General features: G+C 45.4%; 1 protein-coding gene across 3 annotated transcripts in view; it reads left to right on the plus strand.

Annotated features, from left to right (window-relative positions):
* The window catches only part of NSRP1 (nuclear speckle splicing regulatory protein 1), a 119519-nt gene that overhangs the window by 13475 nt on the left and 88391 nt on the right, over window positions 1–17653 (plus strand). For all 3 annotated transcript variants that reach the window (XM_069761163.1, XM_069761162.1, XM_069761164.1), the window contains exon 2: window positions 6467–6554. In XM_069761163.1, coding sequence (XP_069617264.1) covers window positions 6467–6554 — 88 coding nt within the window. The remainder of the gene's footprint in view (window positions 1–6466; window positions 6555–17653) is intronic.

The raw sequence follows: 17653 nt of genomic DNA on the forward strand, positions 1-17653 counted from the left end.
ACGCAGTATATAACAGGCCACGTAGTATATAGCACAGCGACGTAGTATAGGAGCAGGAGAGGCTGCCACGGATGCCGGAAGGTGAGAATATAATATGTTTTTTTTTTTTATTATTATTTTTAACATTATCTGTTTTTAAAAATAGTAAAAAGTGAAGCGGTGTTTAACTCCCACCCCAATATCACTGATTGGCCGCGACCAATCAGCGTCCCGGGATCTCCGTTAAGGAAGTTGCAGACAAACAGACGGAAGTACCCCTAAGGCAATAATATATATATATATATAACACCACACACAGTACAGACCAAAAGTTTGGACACACCTTCCCATTTAAAGATTTTTCTGTATTTTCATGACTATGAAAATTGTAAATTCACAATGAAGGCATCAAAACTATGAATTAACACATGTGGAATTATATACTTAACAAAAAAGTGTGAAACAACTGAAAATATGTCTTATATTCTAGGTTCTTCAAAGTAGCCACCTTTTGCTTTGATGACTGCTTTGCACACTCTTGGCATTCTCTTGATGAGCTTCAAGAGGTAGTCACCGGGAATGGTCTTCCAACAATCTTGGAGGAGTTCCCAGAGATGCTTAGCACTTGTTGGCCCTTTGCCTTCACTCTGCGGTCCAGCTCACCCCAAACCATCTCGATTGGGTTCAGGTCTGGTGACTGTGGAGGCCAGGTCATCTGGTGTAGCACCCCATCACTCTCCTTCTTGGTCAAATAGCCCTTACACAGCCTGGAGGTGTGTTTGGGGTCATTGTCCTGTTGAAAAATAAATGATGGTCCAACTAAATGCAAACCGGAAGGAATAGCATGCCGCTGCAAGATGCTGTGGTAGCCATGCTGGTTCAGTATGCCTTCAATTTTGAATAAATCCCCAACAGTGTCACCAGCAAAGCACCATCATACCTCCTCCTCCATGCTTCATGGTGAGAACCAGGCATGTAGAGTCCATCCGTTCACCTTTTCTGCATCGCACAAAGACACGATGGTTGGAACCAAAGATCTCAAATTTGGACTCATCAGACCAAAGCACAGATTTCCACTGGTCTAATGTCTATTCCTTGTGTTCTTTAGCCCAAACAAGTCTCTTCTGCTTGTTGCCTGTCCTTAGCAGTGGTTTCCTAGCAGCTATTTTACCATGAAGGCCTGCTGCACAAAGTCTCCTCTTAAGGGCTTGTTTTCACTTGCGAGGAACACGTCCGTGTCTCACATGTGGAAACGAAGCTCTGGTGCCGGCACTTGGGAGCGTAGCGTGCGGCCGCATAGCAACACATGCAGCCGCACACTCCGCTCCGGAGTGCCGGCACCAGAGCTTCGTTTCCACATGCGAGACACGGACGTGTTCCTCGCAAGTGAAAACAAGCCCTTACAGTTGTTGTAGAGATTTGTCTGCTGCTGGAACTCTGTGTGGCATTGACCTGGTCTCTAATCTGAGCTGCTGTTAACCTGCGATTTCTGAGGCTGGTGACTCGGATAAACTTATCCTCAGAAGCAGAGGTGGCTCTTGGTCTTCCTTTCCTGGGGCGGTCCTCATGTGAGCCAGTTTCTTTGTAGCGCTTGATGGTTTTTGCAACTGCACTTGGGGACACTTTCAAAGTTTTCCCAAATTTTCGGACTGACTGACCTTAATTTCTTAAAGTAATGATGGCCACTCGTTTTTCTTTACTTAGCTGCTTTTTTTTTTGCCATAATACAAATTCTAACAGTCTATTCAGTAGGACTATCAGCTGTGTATCCACCAGACTTCTGCACAACACAACTGATGGTCCCAACCTCATTTATAAGGCAAGAAATCCCACTTATAAAACCCGACAGGGCACACCTGTGAAGTGAAAACCATTTCCGGTGACTACCTCTTGAAGCTCATCAAGAAAATGCCAAGATTGTGCAAAGCAGTCATCGTGTTAATTCATAGTTTTGATGCCTTCAGTGTGAATTTACAATTTTCATAGTCATGAAAATACAGAAAAATCTTTAAATGAGAAGGTGTGTCTAAACTTTTGGTCTGTACTATATATATATATATATATATATATATATATATATATATATATATATATATATATATATATATATATATATATATATATATATATATCTTCAAATAGCCTGCTATATACAGTATGAGCCCTCACAGCCTACATATACAGTGTGAGCTTTCACAGCCTCCTATATACAGTATGAGCCCACACATGGCCTACAGTATACAGCGTGAGCCACCCGTACAACCTCCAATATACATATAAATGTCCCATACCCATGAAAAAAAAAACAAGAAACCCACCTACGCGTCTCACTCCCGTTCCCCCGACTCTGCTCCTGTCTCCTATGCTCTGAGTCTCGGTGGCAGTGCGATGAAATGACATGGTCGTGTCTGCTGTCTCACACGCTGATTGGTGGGAAATGGAGTTGGCGGTCCCATCCTCCACCAATGTATTCATCACTGTCTGCATCCTAAGGATGTAAGTAGCTGTGTCAGCGGGCTGCAGTGGATGGATGGTGGCAGGGGAAGACGTGGGGTGACCCATGGACCAGAGTTTCAGCTATTCTGCTGTCTCGGTCCGCAGGTCAGACTCGAACAGGCAGAAGGCCGGATATGTCCAGAGGGCTGCAGTGGATGGATGGTGGCAGGGGAGGACGTGGGGTGGCCCATGGACCACTGTTTCAGCTATTCTGCTGTCCCGGTCGGCAGGTCAGACTGGAACAGGCAGAAGGGCGGATATGTCCCGAGCAGGGCTGCCACTAGAAATTTTGGGGCCCCATACTGGCAAAATTTTCGGGGCCCACTTGAAACTCCGCCCAGTCTCCACCCCAGCCCCGCCTCCAGGCTCCACCCCACGAACTGTCCACAGTCCCACCGCTCTCTCTTGGAAAATCTCCACTTCTCACCTATCACACATTGACAGTTCCCATCACCAGATCACACATATAGCCGGCAGCTTTTGTTTTGGCCAAAAGATTTTTTAAGCCGCCACCATAACACGGTAGACACTTTTGGCCGGGCCTTACTCTACTGTAACCTACTAAATATTTGTTAAAAAATGCAATACAATTTAGGTATATTTTTATTTATTTTTCAATTTTTTAAATGACCTATAATATCACATACAAGGAACAAATACCACAGCACTATGACCAGATGACATATTACCACCACAGTGATCGAATAATATAAAATACAAGGAACAAATACACCATGACCAGACCGCATATAACCACAAATGACTGAATACTACAATACTGATCAGTAATAAAAAAAAACCCACAATACTATCACCATCAGTGCCATTATACACAGGAGATCTGTAATTAGTAAGCAGTGTCTGTGTACAGGTAATACAGTGATCACCGGTGACATTATACACAGGAGCTCTGTATATAATGTATAGGTAATACAGTGATCACTGGTGACATTGTACACAGGACCTCTGTATATAGTATACAGTGTATAGTGTCAGTGTATATGTAACACTGACTCACCAGTGACGTCTCTAGGTGAAGTCCTTCATCTTTCATCCAGCACAGACCGCCATCACTTCATCCAGCCAGGACTCGTCTCTGCAGGAAATAAAACAGTTATCTCGAGTTCCGCTTGTAGAACACATTACTTAATTTTCCCAACTTCTACATTACACCACATGAAGAAGGCAACATAGTATCACTCTACACAGTAACAGGACCTCCCCCCCCCATTTAAAACAGTATACTCAAAAAATAAAATAAATACATCACTGCAATAATAATATCCCTTAATTAGCCCCTATGGTAATATTCGCCATCCTAGCCCCCGTGTGTCTCATTCCAGGCTCCCGCCATATGTTCTCCCATCCTGCCCTCATGGGTATCCATTCTGCCCCATATGATCTCCCCATCCTGCCCCATCTGTCTCCATCGTATCCATCCTGCCCCATCTGTCTCCAATCTTGCCCCATCTGTCTCCATTCTGCCCCATCTGTTTCCAATCCTGCCCCATCTGCGTCCAATCCTGCCCCATCTGTTTCCAATCCTGCCCCATCTCTGTCCAGCACTCTGCCCCATCTCTGTCCAGCACTCTGCCCCATCTCTGTCCAGCACTCTGCCCCATCTCTGTCCAGCACTCTGCCCCATCTCTTTCCAGCACTCTGCCCCATCTCTGTCCAGCACTCTGCCCCATCTCTGTCCAGCACTCTGCCCCATCTCTGTCCAGCACTCTGCCCCATCTCTGTCCAGCACTCTGCCCCATCTCTGTCCAGCACTCTGCCCCATCTCTGTCCAGCACTCTGCCCCATCTCTGTCCAGCACTCTGCCCCATCTCTGTCCAGCACTCTGCCCCATCTCTGTCCAGCACTCTGCCCCATCTCTGTCCAGCACTCTGCCCCATCTCTGTCCAGCACTCTGCCCCATCTCTGTCCAGCACTCTGCCCCATCTCTGTCCAGCACTCTGCCCCATCTCTGTCCAGCACTCTGCCCCATCTCTGTCCAGCACTCTGCCCCATCTCTGTCCAGCACTCTGCCCCATCTCTGTCCAGCACTCTGCCCCATCTCTGTCCAGCACTCTGCCCCATCTCTGTCCAGCACTCTGCCCCATCTCTGTCCAGCACTCTGCCCCATCTCTGTCCAGCACTCTGCCCCATCTCTGTCCAGCACTCTGCCCCATCTCTGTCCAGCACTCTGCCCCATCTCTGTCCAGCACTCTGCCCCATCTCTGTCCAGCACTCTGCCCCATCTCTGTCCAGCACTCTGCCCCCCCGTGTCCAGCTTTACTGCCCCCCGGCCCCCACCCTGTGTCCAGCTTTACTGCCCCCCGGCCCCCACCCTGTGTCCAGCTTTACTGCCCCGCGGCCCCCACCCTGTGTCCAGCTTTACTGCCCTGGGCAGATTAAGTTGCACATAAAAACGGAAAACTGCAAAATTGCAGCTGGTGATGTGTGAGCCTGGTCTCTCCAAGGTCTGCTCCAGTAGTTACAGCTTCTCCCAAAGGTAACTGTGAGCCCCATTGGGCACAGCGATGATTGTCTGCAGCGCTGCAGAATAAGATAGTGCTATATAAGCAACGCATAATAAATAATAAATACTGTCATGACTCCTGCCTTGTAGTTATGGTATGTTTCCCATTGTGCTACTTCCCTGGTCATCGGGTCAGCACCACAGGGCAGGCCCTCCTGGCCTCCCCCTACTAATCACAGCAGGTTCCATGGCATTAGTCAAAACTGGCTCCTGCCCACTCGCGGCAGGACCACCCCATTGTGCATTGTGGCATCACATCTTCCTTCCAGCACTGCGCCCTCTGCTGGTAACTTCTGCTATTGTCACAAATTTAAACTAGTTTTTTTTTGTGAAAATTGCATTACCACTTCTGATTCCCAAAATGAGGAAACGTTGAAGGTGCTGCGTACATTGCAATATTTCAGATTTAACTGGAGTAACGGGAGATGTTACGCATACAGGAAAGTATGACTTGACGATGGTAAGGGTATGGTCGCACGTGGAGTATTTGCCGAGTTTTTGCTGCATATTTTATCTTGTGTGCAAAAGACAAGCAGCGGGTCAATTTTTGCAAGGCTGTTTCACCGCTTTTTACCCAATAAAAAGAACAGGTAAAAGACCATGCATATTATAGATTTTTTTTCTGCCACTACTACAGTTTTTGGTACTAAAAAAAAAGGTGCAAAAATGTGAACATACCCTTACAGTGGTGGAATAGTGTGACCGATGGTGTGAGACTGATCAATCCATCCAGTTGTGGCTCATTCCATGGTAACTTAAGCAGTTGTCCTTCATGAGTCTGCCACATTTTCTGTTCTGGTAAACCGGGGAGAAGCACATTGTATTAAAACACCATAGTCTCAGCAACTTAAAAACAAATTATTTTAACCTCTCAAGTTAAATGCACCAGTTTTTATTACAACAAATATAGATCATGTACGTATAGTAACTTACATTACTAAGCTGATGGTAGCTTGAGTTACAGTATGTTACCATCCTTTGGATTAAACTTATTGCCAGCTAAGTTACCATCATCTTTGTAACGTAAGCTACCATAGAATGACACTCGTACTCGCCAGCTACAGTTTGATAATTTTGTACAAAATAATATATAGGTCAGCTGGAGAGTGAAGACCCTCAGTACATCAGGGTGACATACAGGAGACCTAGCAGCGCTCCCTCTTGTAGATTCATTGTCATTTCGACAGGTCGCAGCACAAATCAATGGCACCCAGCTCTGAGAAGGAGGCAGGTCATTGGGAAGTGTGTGGAGTGGGGCATAGCCAACGCTTCTCCTCTGGGGTTAGGCTTCCTCAGGCGAGATGTTGGCTACTCGCTCACATACCGGACTGTTACTTGTAGCCTGTTTACTTACTCAGCATTTTTTGTTTTCCAAGAAAATGTGAAATGGATTGTGAAATGGACTATATTTATGTGCTAGTGTACAGTTACTACCAAATATTTACATCTGGATCTTGTGTTTCACAGGTATGGACTTATTCTTCCCAAGAAACTGCAACAGAAAAATGTCTGTGCACCCAAACATTCAGCATTCGCCGATGATTCTGATGAGGAGGTAAGAGAAACGCGCTAGTAACGGTCAGCGATCCGGGCGCACCTCCTGGTACCTCGTCACCGTGTGCTGCAAGGGGTCTCACGTCATCTGAGAAGAGGCAATTTGGTATTTTATTTCTCAGGGGTCATTGCATCACCTATAAATCTCCATATGATAGATTTGAAGGTTTTGGGGTTATTTTTTTTAGGAGACCCCCCTCCCCCCCTTCACCTGACTAATTTAAGGTCTCTCATCCAACCAACTAGTTTGCCGCCTGATACTGATAGGTGGGGAAAGAACACCAAAACTGATGCATGCAAATGGAGTTTTTGGTTTTATACCAAATAATTTTTCCAATTTCAGGAAACCTCCTGCTGTGCTTCTGCCTATCTGGGTCCAGCGCTGAGTCTCCGGTGCTGCTCCCAGGGTCTGCTATTGTCTGCAGCACTAATGTCATGTTGACAGCGGTGCAGACAATCGGTGAGCTGAATGCGATCATTGACTGGCTGCACCGCCGTCAACATGACGTCCATGTAGCAGACTCTGAGCAGCAGTGGAGACTATAGGGTCTTTTACACTGCAAGATTATCATGAACTAGTGGCATCTTACAGTCTGCCAGCATGGCGGCTAAGTGGTTAGCACTGCAGCCTTGCAGATTTGGGGTCCTGGGTTCAAATCCCACCAAGGACAACATCTGTAAGTAGTTGGTTTATTCTCACCGTGTTCTCCAGTTTCCTCCCACATTGCAAAAACATACTGATAGGGAATTTACATTGTGAGCCCCATTGGGGACAGTGATGATGATGTATGTAAAGTGCTGCAGAATATGTTGGTGCTATAGTCTGCTGATCAGTGTATGAGATGATCTTTTGTGTTGTGCACTGAACGATCTATTACATATACAGTTAGGGCCAGAAATATTTGGACAGTGACACAATTTTCGCGAGTTGGGCTCTGCATGCCACCACATTGGATTTGAAATGAAACCTCTACAACAGAATTCAAGTGCAGATTGTAACGTTTAATTTGAAGGGTTGAACAAAAATATCTGATAGAAAATGTAGGAATTGTACACATTTCTTTACAAACACTCCACATTTTAGGAGGTCAAAAGTAATTGGACAAATAAACATAACCCAAACAAAATATTTTTATTTTCAATATTTTGTTGCAAATCCTTTGGAGGCAATCACTGCCTTAAGTCTGGAACCCATGGACATCACCAAACGCTGGGTTTCCTCCTTCTTAATGCTTTGCCAGGCCTTTACAGCCGCAGCCTTCAGGTCTTGCTTGTTTGTGGGTCTTTCCGTCTTAAGTCTGGATTTGAGCAAGTGAAATGCATGCTCAATTGGGTTTAGATCTGGAGATTGACTTGGCCATTGCAGAATGTGCCACTTTTTGGCACTCATGAACTCCTGGGTAGCTTTGGCTGTATGCTTGGGGTCATTGTCCATCTGTACTATGAAGCGCCGTCCAATCAACTTTGCAGCATTTGGCTGAATCTGGGCTGAAAGTATATCCCGGTACACTTCAGAATTCATCCGGCTACTCTTGTCTGCTCTTATGTCATCAATAAACACAAGTGACCCAGTGCCATTGAAAGCCATGCATGCCCATGCCATCACGTTGCCTCCACCATGTTTTACAGAGGATGTGGTGTGCCTTGGATCATGTGCCGTTCCCTTTCTTCTCCAAACTTTTTTCTTCCCATCATTCTGGTACAGGTTGATCTTTGTCTCATCTGTCCATAGAATACTTTTCCAGAACTGAGCTGGCTTCTTGAGGTGTTTTTCTGCAAATTTAACTCTGGCCTGTCTATTTTTGGTATTGATGAATGGTTTGCATCTAGATGTGAACCCTTTGTATTTACTGTCATGGAGTCTTCTCTTTACTGTTGACTTAGAGACAGATACACCTACTTCACTGAGAGTGTTCTGGACTTCAGTTGATGTTGTGAACGGGTTCTTCTTCACCAAATTAAGTATGCGGCGATCATCCACCACTGTTGTCATCCGTGGACGCCCAGGCCTTTTTGAGTTCCCAAGCTCACCAGTCAATTCCTTTTTTCTCAGAATGTACCCAACTGTTGATTTTGCTACTCCAAGCATGTCTGCTATCTCTCTGATGGATTTTTTCTTTTTTTTAAGCCTCAGGATGTTCTGCTTCACCTCAATTGAGAGTTCCTTTGACCGCATGTTGTCTGCTCACAGCAACAGCTTCCAAATGCAAAACCACACACCTGGAATCCACCCCTGACCTTTTAACTACTTCATTGATTACAGGTTAACGAGGGAGACGCCTTCAGAGTTAATTGCAGCCCTTAGAGTCCATTGTCCAATTACTTTTGGTCCCTTGAAAAAGAGGACGCTATGCATTACAGAGCTATGATTCCTAAACCCTTTCTCCGATTTGGATGTGGAAACTATCATATTGCAGCTGGGAGTGTGCACTTTCAGCCCATATTACATATATAATTTTATTTCTGAACATGTTTTTGTAAACAGCTAAAATAACAAAACTTGTGTCACTGTCCAAATATTTCTGGCCCTAACTGTAGTTTTTCACTCACTTTTATATTGCCATCATATCTCACAGCGCTTTCCAGACATCTTTATCACTGTCCCCACTGGGGCTCACAATGTAAGTTCCCTATCAGTATGTCTTTAGCGTGTGGAAAGAAGCGGAGAACCCGGAGGAGACTCACGCAGACACAGGGAGAACTGTTGTGAATTCTGTGGCTGAGTTCACTTCTGTGGTCACAAGTGGTATTGCAGTCTCTGGGCTTCCTCCCTCAGGTGTTTTGGTGAGCTCGTTGGCTGCCTTGCTATTTAGCTCCACCTGAGTCTGTCTTCCTTGCTCCTTGTCAATGTTCCAGTGTTGGATCTGAGCTTCTGCATCTTTCCTTGGGCCTGCTGCTCTGCTAGATAAGTGCTTCTAGTTTGTTTTCTGTTTTTTCTGTCCAGCTTGCTATTAACTTTTGCTGGAAGCTCTGAGAAGCAAAGGGGTGCACCGCCGTGCTGTTAGTTCGGCACGGTGGGTCTTTTTGCCCCTTTGCGTGGTTTTCGTTTTAGGGTTTTTTGTAGACTGCATAGTTCTCTTTGCTATCCTCGCTCTGTCTAGAATATCGGGCCTCACTTTGCTGAATCTATTTCATTCCTACGTTTGTCTTTTCATCTTGCTAACAGTCATTATATGTGGGGGGCTGCCTATTCCTTTGGGGTATTTCTCTGAGGTAAGTCAGGCTTGTATTTCTATCTTCAGGCTAGTCAGCTCCTCAGGCAGTGCCGAGTTGCATAGGTAGTGATAGGCGCAATCCACTGCTGCTTATAGTTGTGTGAGGATAGATCAGGTACTGCAGTCTACAGAGATTCCACGTCTCAGAGCTCGTCCTATTGTTTTTGGTTATTGCCAGATCTCTGTATGTGCGCTGATTACTGCACGCTGTGTTGCCTGATTGCCAGCCATAACAGAGAACGTAGAAAACTCCTTGCACGTTTTGTCCTTGATTTGAACCCAGTGCTAACCACTGAGCCACCATGCTGCACATCAGTAAAGTTAATCTGTCAGGTAATTTTTTGTACCCTAATAGTAGAGCTTGGGCATCACCTTCAGGATGTGTAACCTTTATTGCTGTACGTTGCCCTGTTATGTTGCTGTTGCCCCTGAAAATATATTGTCGTGTGCTGGCTAGTAAAACCTATGTTAATACTAAATGAATATTCCCCCTCCCATAATCCAACCCACCCCTAAACCTGTGTCAGTGATTCAGTCAGACCGCCGAAAGCTGAGGATCGCTTCACAATTAGAGATGAGCGAGCACTAAAAGGCTCTTTGGTCGGACAGAGCAATTTCTAATGCTCTTTTTAAATAACGAGTATAATGAGTGTCAATACGAAATCCGAACATTTTTCTTGACAGACCCTACAAGGAGGTGTGTGTGGGGGGGCGTTGGGGGAGTGAAAATGTTAAAATGGGTGGATATGAAAGGAAAACGGCTTGGGGAAGACCCCTGGAAGCCTCTCCAATTTCCACATTGCTGCTGAGAACAATGGTGTCACACAATTTTACTCCACTATAACCCCTTAACCCCCAAGGGTGGTTTGCACGTTAATGACCGGGCCAATTTTTACAATTCTGACCACTGTCCCTTTATGAGGTTATAACTCTGGAACGCTTCAACGGATCTTGATGATTCTGACATTGTTTTCTTGTGACATATTGTACTTAATGATAGTGGTAAAATTTCTTCAATAAGACTCACGTTTTGTTTGTGAAAAAAAAATGGAAATTTGGCGAACATTTTGAAAATTTCGCTATTTTCTAACTTTGAATTTTTATGCCCTTAAATCACACAGATATGTCACACAAAATACTTAATAAGTAACATTTCCCACATGTCTACTTTACATCAGCACAATTTTGGAACCAAAATTTTTTTTTTGTTAGGGAGTTATAAGGGTTAAAAGTTGACCAGCAATTTCTCATTTTTACAACACCATATTTTTTTTTTAGGGACCACATCTCATTTGAAGTCATTTTGAGGGGTCTATATGATAGAAAATACTCAAGTGTGACACCATTCTAAAAACTGCACCCCTCAAGGTGCTCAAAACCATATTCAATAAGTTTATTAACCCTTCAGGTGTTTCACAGGAATTTTTGGAATGTTTAAATAAAAATGAACATTTAACTTTTTTTCACAAAAAATTTACTTCAGCTCCAATTTGTTTTATTTTACCAAGGGTAACAGGAGAAAATGAACCCCAAAAGTTGTTGTGCAATTTGTCCTGAGTACGCTGATACCCCATATGTGGGGGTAAACTACTGTTTGTGCGCACAGCAGAGCTCGGAAGGGAAGGAGCGCTGTTTGACTTTTCAATGCAAAATTGACTGGAATTGAGATGGGACGCCATGTTGCGTTTGGAGAGCCACTGATGTGCCTAAACATTGAAACCCCCACAAGTGACTCCATTTTGGAAAGTAGACCCCCTAAGGAACTTATCTAGATGTGTTCTGAGAACTTTGAACCCCCAAGTGTTTCACTGCAGTTTATAACGCAGAGCTGTGAAAATAAAAAATTATTTTTTTAGCCCCCAGTTTTGTATTTTCCCAAGGGTAACAGGAGAAATTGGACCCCAAAAGTTGTTGTCCAATTTGTCCTGAGTACGCTGATACCCCATATGTTGGGGTAAACTCCTGTTTGGGCGCACGGGAGAGCTCGGAAGGGAAGGAGCACTGTTTTACTTTTTCAACTCAGAATTGGCTGGAATTGAGATTGGACGCCATATCGCGTTTGGAGAGCCCCTGATGTGCCTAAACAGTGGAAACCCCCCAATTATAACTGAAACCCTATCCCAACCCTAGCCCCCTAACCCTAACGGGAAAATGGAAATAAATACATTTTTTTAATTTTATTATTTTTCCCTAACTAAGGGGGTGATGAAGGGGGGTTTGATTTACTTTTATAGCGGGTTTTTTTAGCGGATTTTTATGATTGGCAGCTGTCACAGACTAAAAGTCGCTTTTTATTGCAAAAATGTTTTTTGCGTCTCCACATTTTGAGAGCTATAATTTTTCCATATTTGAGTCCACAGAGTCATGTGAGGTCTTGTTTTTGCGGGATGAGTTGACGTTTTTATTGGTAACATTTTCGGGCACGTGACATTTTTTGATCACTTTTTATTCCGATTTTTGTGAGGCAGAATGACCAAAAACCAGCTATTCATGAATTTCTTTTTGGGGGGACGTTTATACCATTCCACGTTTGGTAAAATTGATAAAGCCGTTTATTGTTCGGGTCAGTATGATTATTACAGCGATACCTCATTTATATCATTTTTTTTAATGTTTTGGCGCTTTTATACGATAAAAACTATTTTATAGAAAAAATAATTATTTTTGCATCGCTTTATTCTGAGGACTATAACTACCGTATTATTTTTTTGCTGATGATGCTGTATGGTGGCTTGTTTTCTGCGGGACAAGATGACGTTTTCAGCGGTACCATGGTTATTTATATCTGTCTTTTTGATCGCGTGTTATTTCACTTTTTGTTCAGCGGTATGATAATAAAGCGTTGTTTTTTTGTCTCGTTTTTTTTTACCGCATTCACTGAAGGGGTTAACTAGCGGAACAGTTTTATAGGTGGGGTCGTTACAAACATGGCGATACTAAATGTGTACTTTTATTGTTTGTTTTTTATTATTTAGATAAAGAAATGTATTTATGGGAACAATATTTTTTTTCCTTTATTTAGGATTTTTTTTTTTTTTTACACATGTGAATATTTTTTTTTACTTTACAACATTGCCCCAGGGGAGGTCATCATGTTATAGGGTCAGATCGCTGATCTGACACTTTTCAGAGCACTGTGTCAGATCAGCAATCTGACATGCAGGGCTGCAAGCTTACCAGCGCTTGCTCTGAGCAGGCGCTGGTAAGCCACCTCCCTGCAGGACCCGGAAGCAGCCCCGTGGCCATTTTGGATCCGGGGCCTGCAGGGACAAGAAGGTAGAAGACCCTCGGAGCAAAGCGATCACATCACGTTGCTCCGAGAGTCTCATGGAAGCACGCAGGGAGCCCCCTCCCTGCGCAATGTTTCCCTATGCCGCCAGAACACTGCGATCATATTTGATCGCAGTGTGCCCGGGGTTAATGTGCCCAGAGCGGTCCGTGACCACTCCTGGCACATAGTGCCGGATGTCAGCTGCGATAGTCAGCTGACACCCGGCCACGCTCCCCCAGTGAGCGCCGCCGATCGCATATGACATACTATCCCGTCACTGGGAATTAAGTCCCAGGTCACCTCGACGGGATAGTACATCATATGGGATTAACGGGTTAAGGACTGACAATAAAACCTTCAAAATCGACGAGAAATTGGAGTTTAAAGGAAAAAGAATGCTAAGAAACATTATTATAAGGAAACATTTAAAAAGGATTAAAAAAAATAAGCCAAAATTGAAAATTTTATTAAAAAATTGTAAATTTCATTGTAATATATGAAGGAAGCAAGAATTGCCTAAATTATGATGGTAGAGGGACTTAGATACTCCCTGTATTAGACATAAAGGAGGGTCTCATGCACATTCTATTCAAATTGTCATGTAGTGGTACTCAGACTCATAAAGGCTGTCCAGTAAGTGCAAAGCCTGTCAAAAATTACAATCGGGGTCATCCATATACCCTTCAAGGCACCAATTGGAGTGTCTCATAAAAAATTAAAGTGTAGGTGTGGCACTTTTAGGCTAAGTGCACACGTTGCAGAATTGCCGCGGAAATATCGCATGCGGAATTGGCATGCATATTCCCGCAGAAAACTAGCGTTTTGCAAATATAATTAGCTTGCAGAATGCTAGTGTTTTCCAAGCGATCTGTAGCATCGCTTGGAAAACTGATTGACAGGTCGGTCACACTTGTCAAACAGTGTTTGACAAGTGTGACCAACTTTTTACTATTGATGCAGCCAATGCTGCATCAATAGTAAAAGATAGAATGTTAAAAATAATAAAAAAAATAAATAAATAAAAAAAATAGTCATACTCACCTACCGCAAACAGCCGATCTCCTCAGCGGCTTCCGTTCCTACAGATGGTATGTGTGCAGGACCTTCAATGACGTTGCGGTCACGTGACCGCGACGTCATCGCAGGTCCTTCACACACCATCTACAGGAACGGAAGCGGCCGCGTGCAGCGCTGAGATGCAGGAAGACTCCGGGGGCCATCGAAGGTGAGTATATCACGATTTTTTTATTTTAATTCTTTTTTTTTTAACAATTATATGGTGCCCAGTCCGTGGAGGAGAGTCTCCTCTCCTCCACCGTGGGTACCAACCGCACATGATCTGTTTACTTCCCGCATGGTGGGCATAGCCCCATGCGGGAAGTAAGCAGATCAATTCATTCCTAGGTGTGCGGAATCCCCGCGATTCCGCAAATTTAATGAACATGCTGCGTTTTTTTTCTGGAATGCGAATCCGCTCAGGAAAAAAATGCAGCATGTGCACAAAAAATGCGGATTGCATTCTATTAAATAGGATGCTTAATGTGAGCGTTTTTTCGCGGTTTTATAGCGTTTTTATAGCAAAAAAACGTGAAAAAAACGCAAAAAATCTGCTATGTGTGCACACAGTCTTACACTTAAGGTACCTTCACACTCAGCGACGCTGCAGCGATACCGACAACGATGTCGATCACTGCAGCGTCGCTGTTTGGTCGCTGGAGAGCTGTCACACCGACAGCTCTCCAGCGACCAACGATCCCGAGGTCCCCGGGTAACCAGGGTAAACATCAGGTTACTAAGCGCAGGGCTGCGCTTAGTAACCCGATGTTTACCCTGGTTACCAGCGTAAAAGTAAAAAAACCAAACACTACATACTTACCTACCGCTGTCTGTCCCCGGCGCTGTGCTTCTCTGCACTCCTCCTGCACTGACTGTGAGCACAGCGGCCGGAAAGCAGAGCAGTGACGTCACCGCTCTGCTTTCCGGCTGACCGACGCTCGCAGCCAGTGCAGGAGGAGTGCAGAGCACAGCGCTGGGGACAGACAGCGGTAGGTAAGTATGTAGTGTTTGTTTTTTTTAACTTTTACGCTGGTAACCAGGGTAAACATCGGGTTACTATGCGCGGCCCTGCGCTTAGTAACCCGATGTTTACCCTGGTTACCAGTGAAGACATCGCTGGATCGGTGTCACACACGCCGATCCAGCGATGTCTGCAGGGAGTCCAGCGACGAAATAAAGTTCTGGACTTTCCTCAGCGACCAACGATCTCCCAGCAGGGGCCTGATCATTGGTCGCTGTCACACAGAACGATTTCCTTAACCCCTTCCCGACCTGTGACACAGCGTATGCGTCATGAAAGTCGGTGCCAATCCGACCTGTGACGCATATGCTGTGTCACAGAATGATCGCGTCCTGCAGATCCGGTGAAAGGGTTAACTCCCATTTCACCCGATCTGCAGGGACAGGGGGAGTGGTAGTTTAGCCCAGGGGGGGTGGCTTCGATCGCTCTGATTGGCTGTTGAAAGTGAAACTGCCAATCAGAGCGATTTGTAATATTTCACCTAAAAAACTGGTGAAATATTACAATCCAGCCATGGCCGATGCTGCAATACCATCGGCCATGGCTGGAAACACTTCTGTGCACCCACCCCACCCCACCGATCGCCCCCCCAGCCCTCCGATCTGTGGTCCGCTCCCCTCCGTCCTGTGCTCCGCTCCCCCGTCCTCCTGTCCGCTCCCCCCGTGCTCCAATCACACCCCCGTGCTCCATTAAAACCCCCGCACTCCGATCACCCCCCCGCACAGCGATTTCCCCCCCCGCACAGCGATTTCCCCCCCCGTGCTCCAATCCACCCCCCCGTGTTACGATCCACCCCCCCATGCTCCGATCCACCCCCCCGTGCTCCGACGCCCCCCCGTGCCCTGATCTCCCCCCCCCCCCCCTTATACTTACCTAGCCTCCCGGGATCCGTCCGTCTTCTTTCCTGGGCGCCGCCATCTTCCAAAATGGCGGGCGCATGTGCAGTGCGCTCGCCGAATCTGCCGGCCGGCAGATTCGTTCCAAAGTGAGTTTTGATCACTGAGATAGGTTATATCTCAGTGATCAAAATAAAAAAAATTGTAAATGCCCCCCCCCCCTTTGTCACCCCCATAGGTAGGGACAATAAAAAATAATAATTTTTTTTTTCCACTAAGGTTGGGGTAAGAACTAGGGGTAGGGTTAGGGTAAGGGTTTCGGTATGTGCACACGTATTCTGTTCCTCTGCGGATTTTTCCGCTGCTGATTTGATAAATCCGCAGTGCTAAACCGCTGTGGATTTATCGCGGATTTACCGCGGTTTTTCTGCGCATTTCACTGCGGTTTTACAACTGCGATTTTCTATTTGAGCAGTTGTAAAACCGCTGCGGAATCCGCAGAAAGAAGTGACATGCTGCGGAATGTAAACCCCTGCGTTCCCGTGCAGTATTTCTGCAGCATGTGTACAGCGATTTTTGTTTCCCATAGGTTTACATTGAACTGTAAGCTCATGGGAAACTGCTGCGGATCCGCAGCGTTTTCCGCAGCGTGTGCACATACCTTTAGAATTAGGCCATGTGCACACGGTGCGGATTTGGCTGCGGATCCGCAGCAGTGTTCCATCAGGTTTACAGTTCCATGTAAACATATGGAAAACCAAATCCGCTGTGCCCATGGTGCGGAAAATACCGCGCGGAAATGCTGCGTTGTATTTTCCGCAGCATGTCAATTCTTTGTGCGGATTCCGCAATGTTTTACACCTGTTCCTCAATAGGAATCCGCAGGTGAAATCCGCACAAAAAACACTGGAAATCCACGGTAAATCCGCAGGTAAAACGCAGTGCCCTTTACCCGCGGATTTTTCAAAAATGATGCTGAAAAATCTCACACGAATCCGCAACGTGGGCACATAGCCTTAGGGTTAGGGTTGGAATTAGGGTTGTGGTTTGGGGTGTGTTGGGGTTATGGGTGTGATTAGGGTTATGGCTACAGTTGGGATTAGGGTTAGGGGTGTGTTGGAGTTAGAATTGAGGGGTTTCCACTGTTTAGGCACATCAGGGGTCTCCAAACGCAACATGGCGCCACCATTGATTCCAGCCAATCTTGTATTCATAAAGTCAAATGGTGCTCCCTCACTTCCGAGCCCCGACGTGTGCCCAAACAGTGGTTTACCCCCACATATGGGGTACCAGCATACTCAGGACAAACTGCGCAACAATTACTGGGGTCCAATTTCTCCTGTTACCCTTGTGAAAATAAAAAAATGCTTGCTAAAACATCATTTTTGAGGAAAGAAAAATTATTTTTTATTTTCACGGCTCTGCGTTGTAAACGTCTGTGAAGCACTTGGGGGTTCAAAGTGCTCACCACATATCTAGATAAGTTCCTTGGGGGGTCTAGTTTCCAAAATGGGGTCACTTGTGGGGGGTTTCTACTGTTTAGGCACATCAGGGGCTCTGCAAACGCAACGTGACGCCCGCAGAGCATTCCATTAAAGTCTGCATTTCAAAACGTCACTACTTCACTTCCGAGCCCCAGCATGTGCCTAAACAGTGGTTTACCCCCACATATGGGGTATCGACGTACTCAAGAGAAACTGG

The sequence above is a fragment of the Ranitomeya imitator genome, chromosome 3 (genome assembly GCF_032444005.1).
Source record: "Ranitomeya imitator isolate aRanImi1 chromosome 3, aRanImi1.pri, whole genome shotgun sequence".
Classification (NCBI taxonomy): Eukaryota; Metazoa; Chordata; class Amphibia; order Anura; family Dendrobatidae; genus Ranitomeya; species Ranitomeya imitator.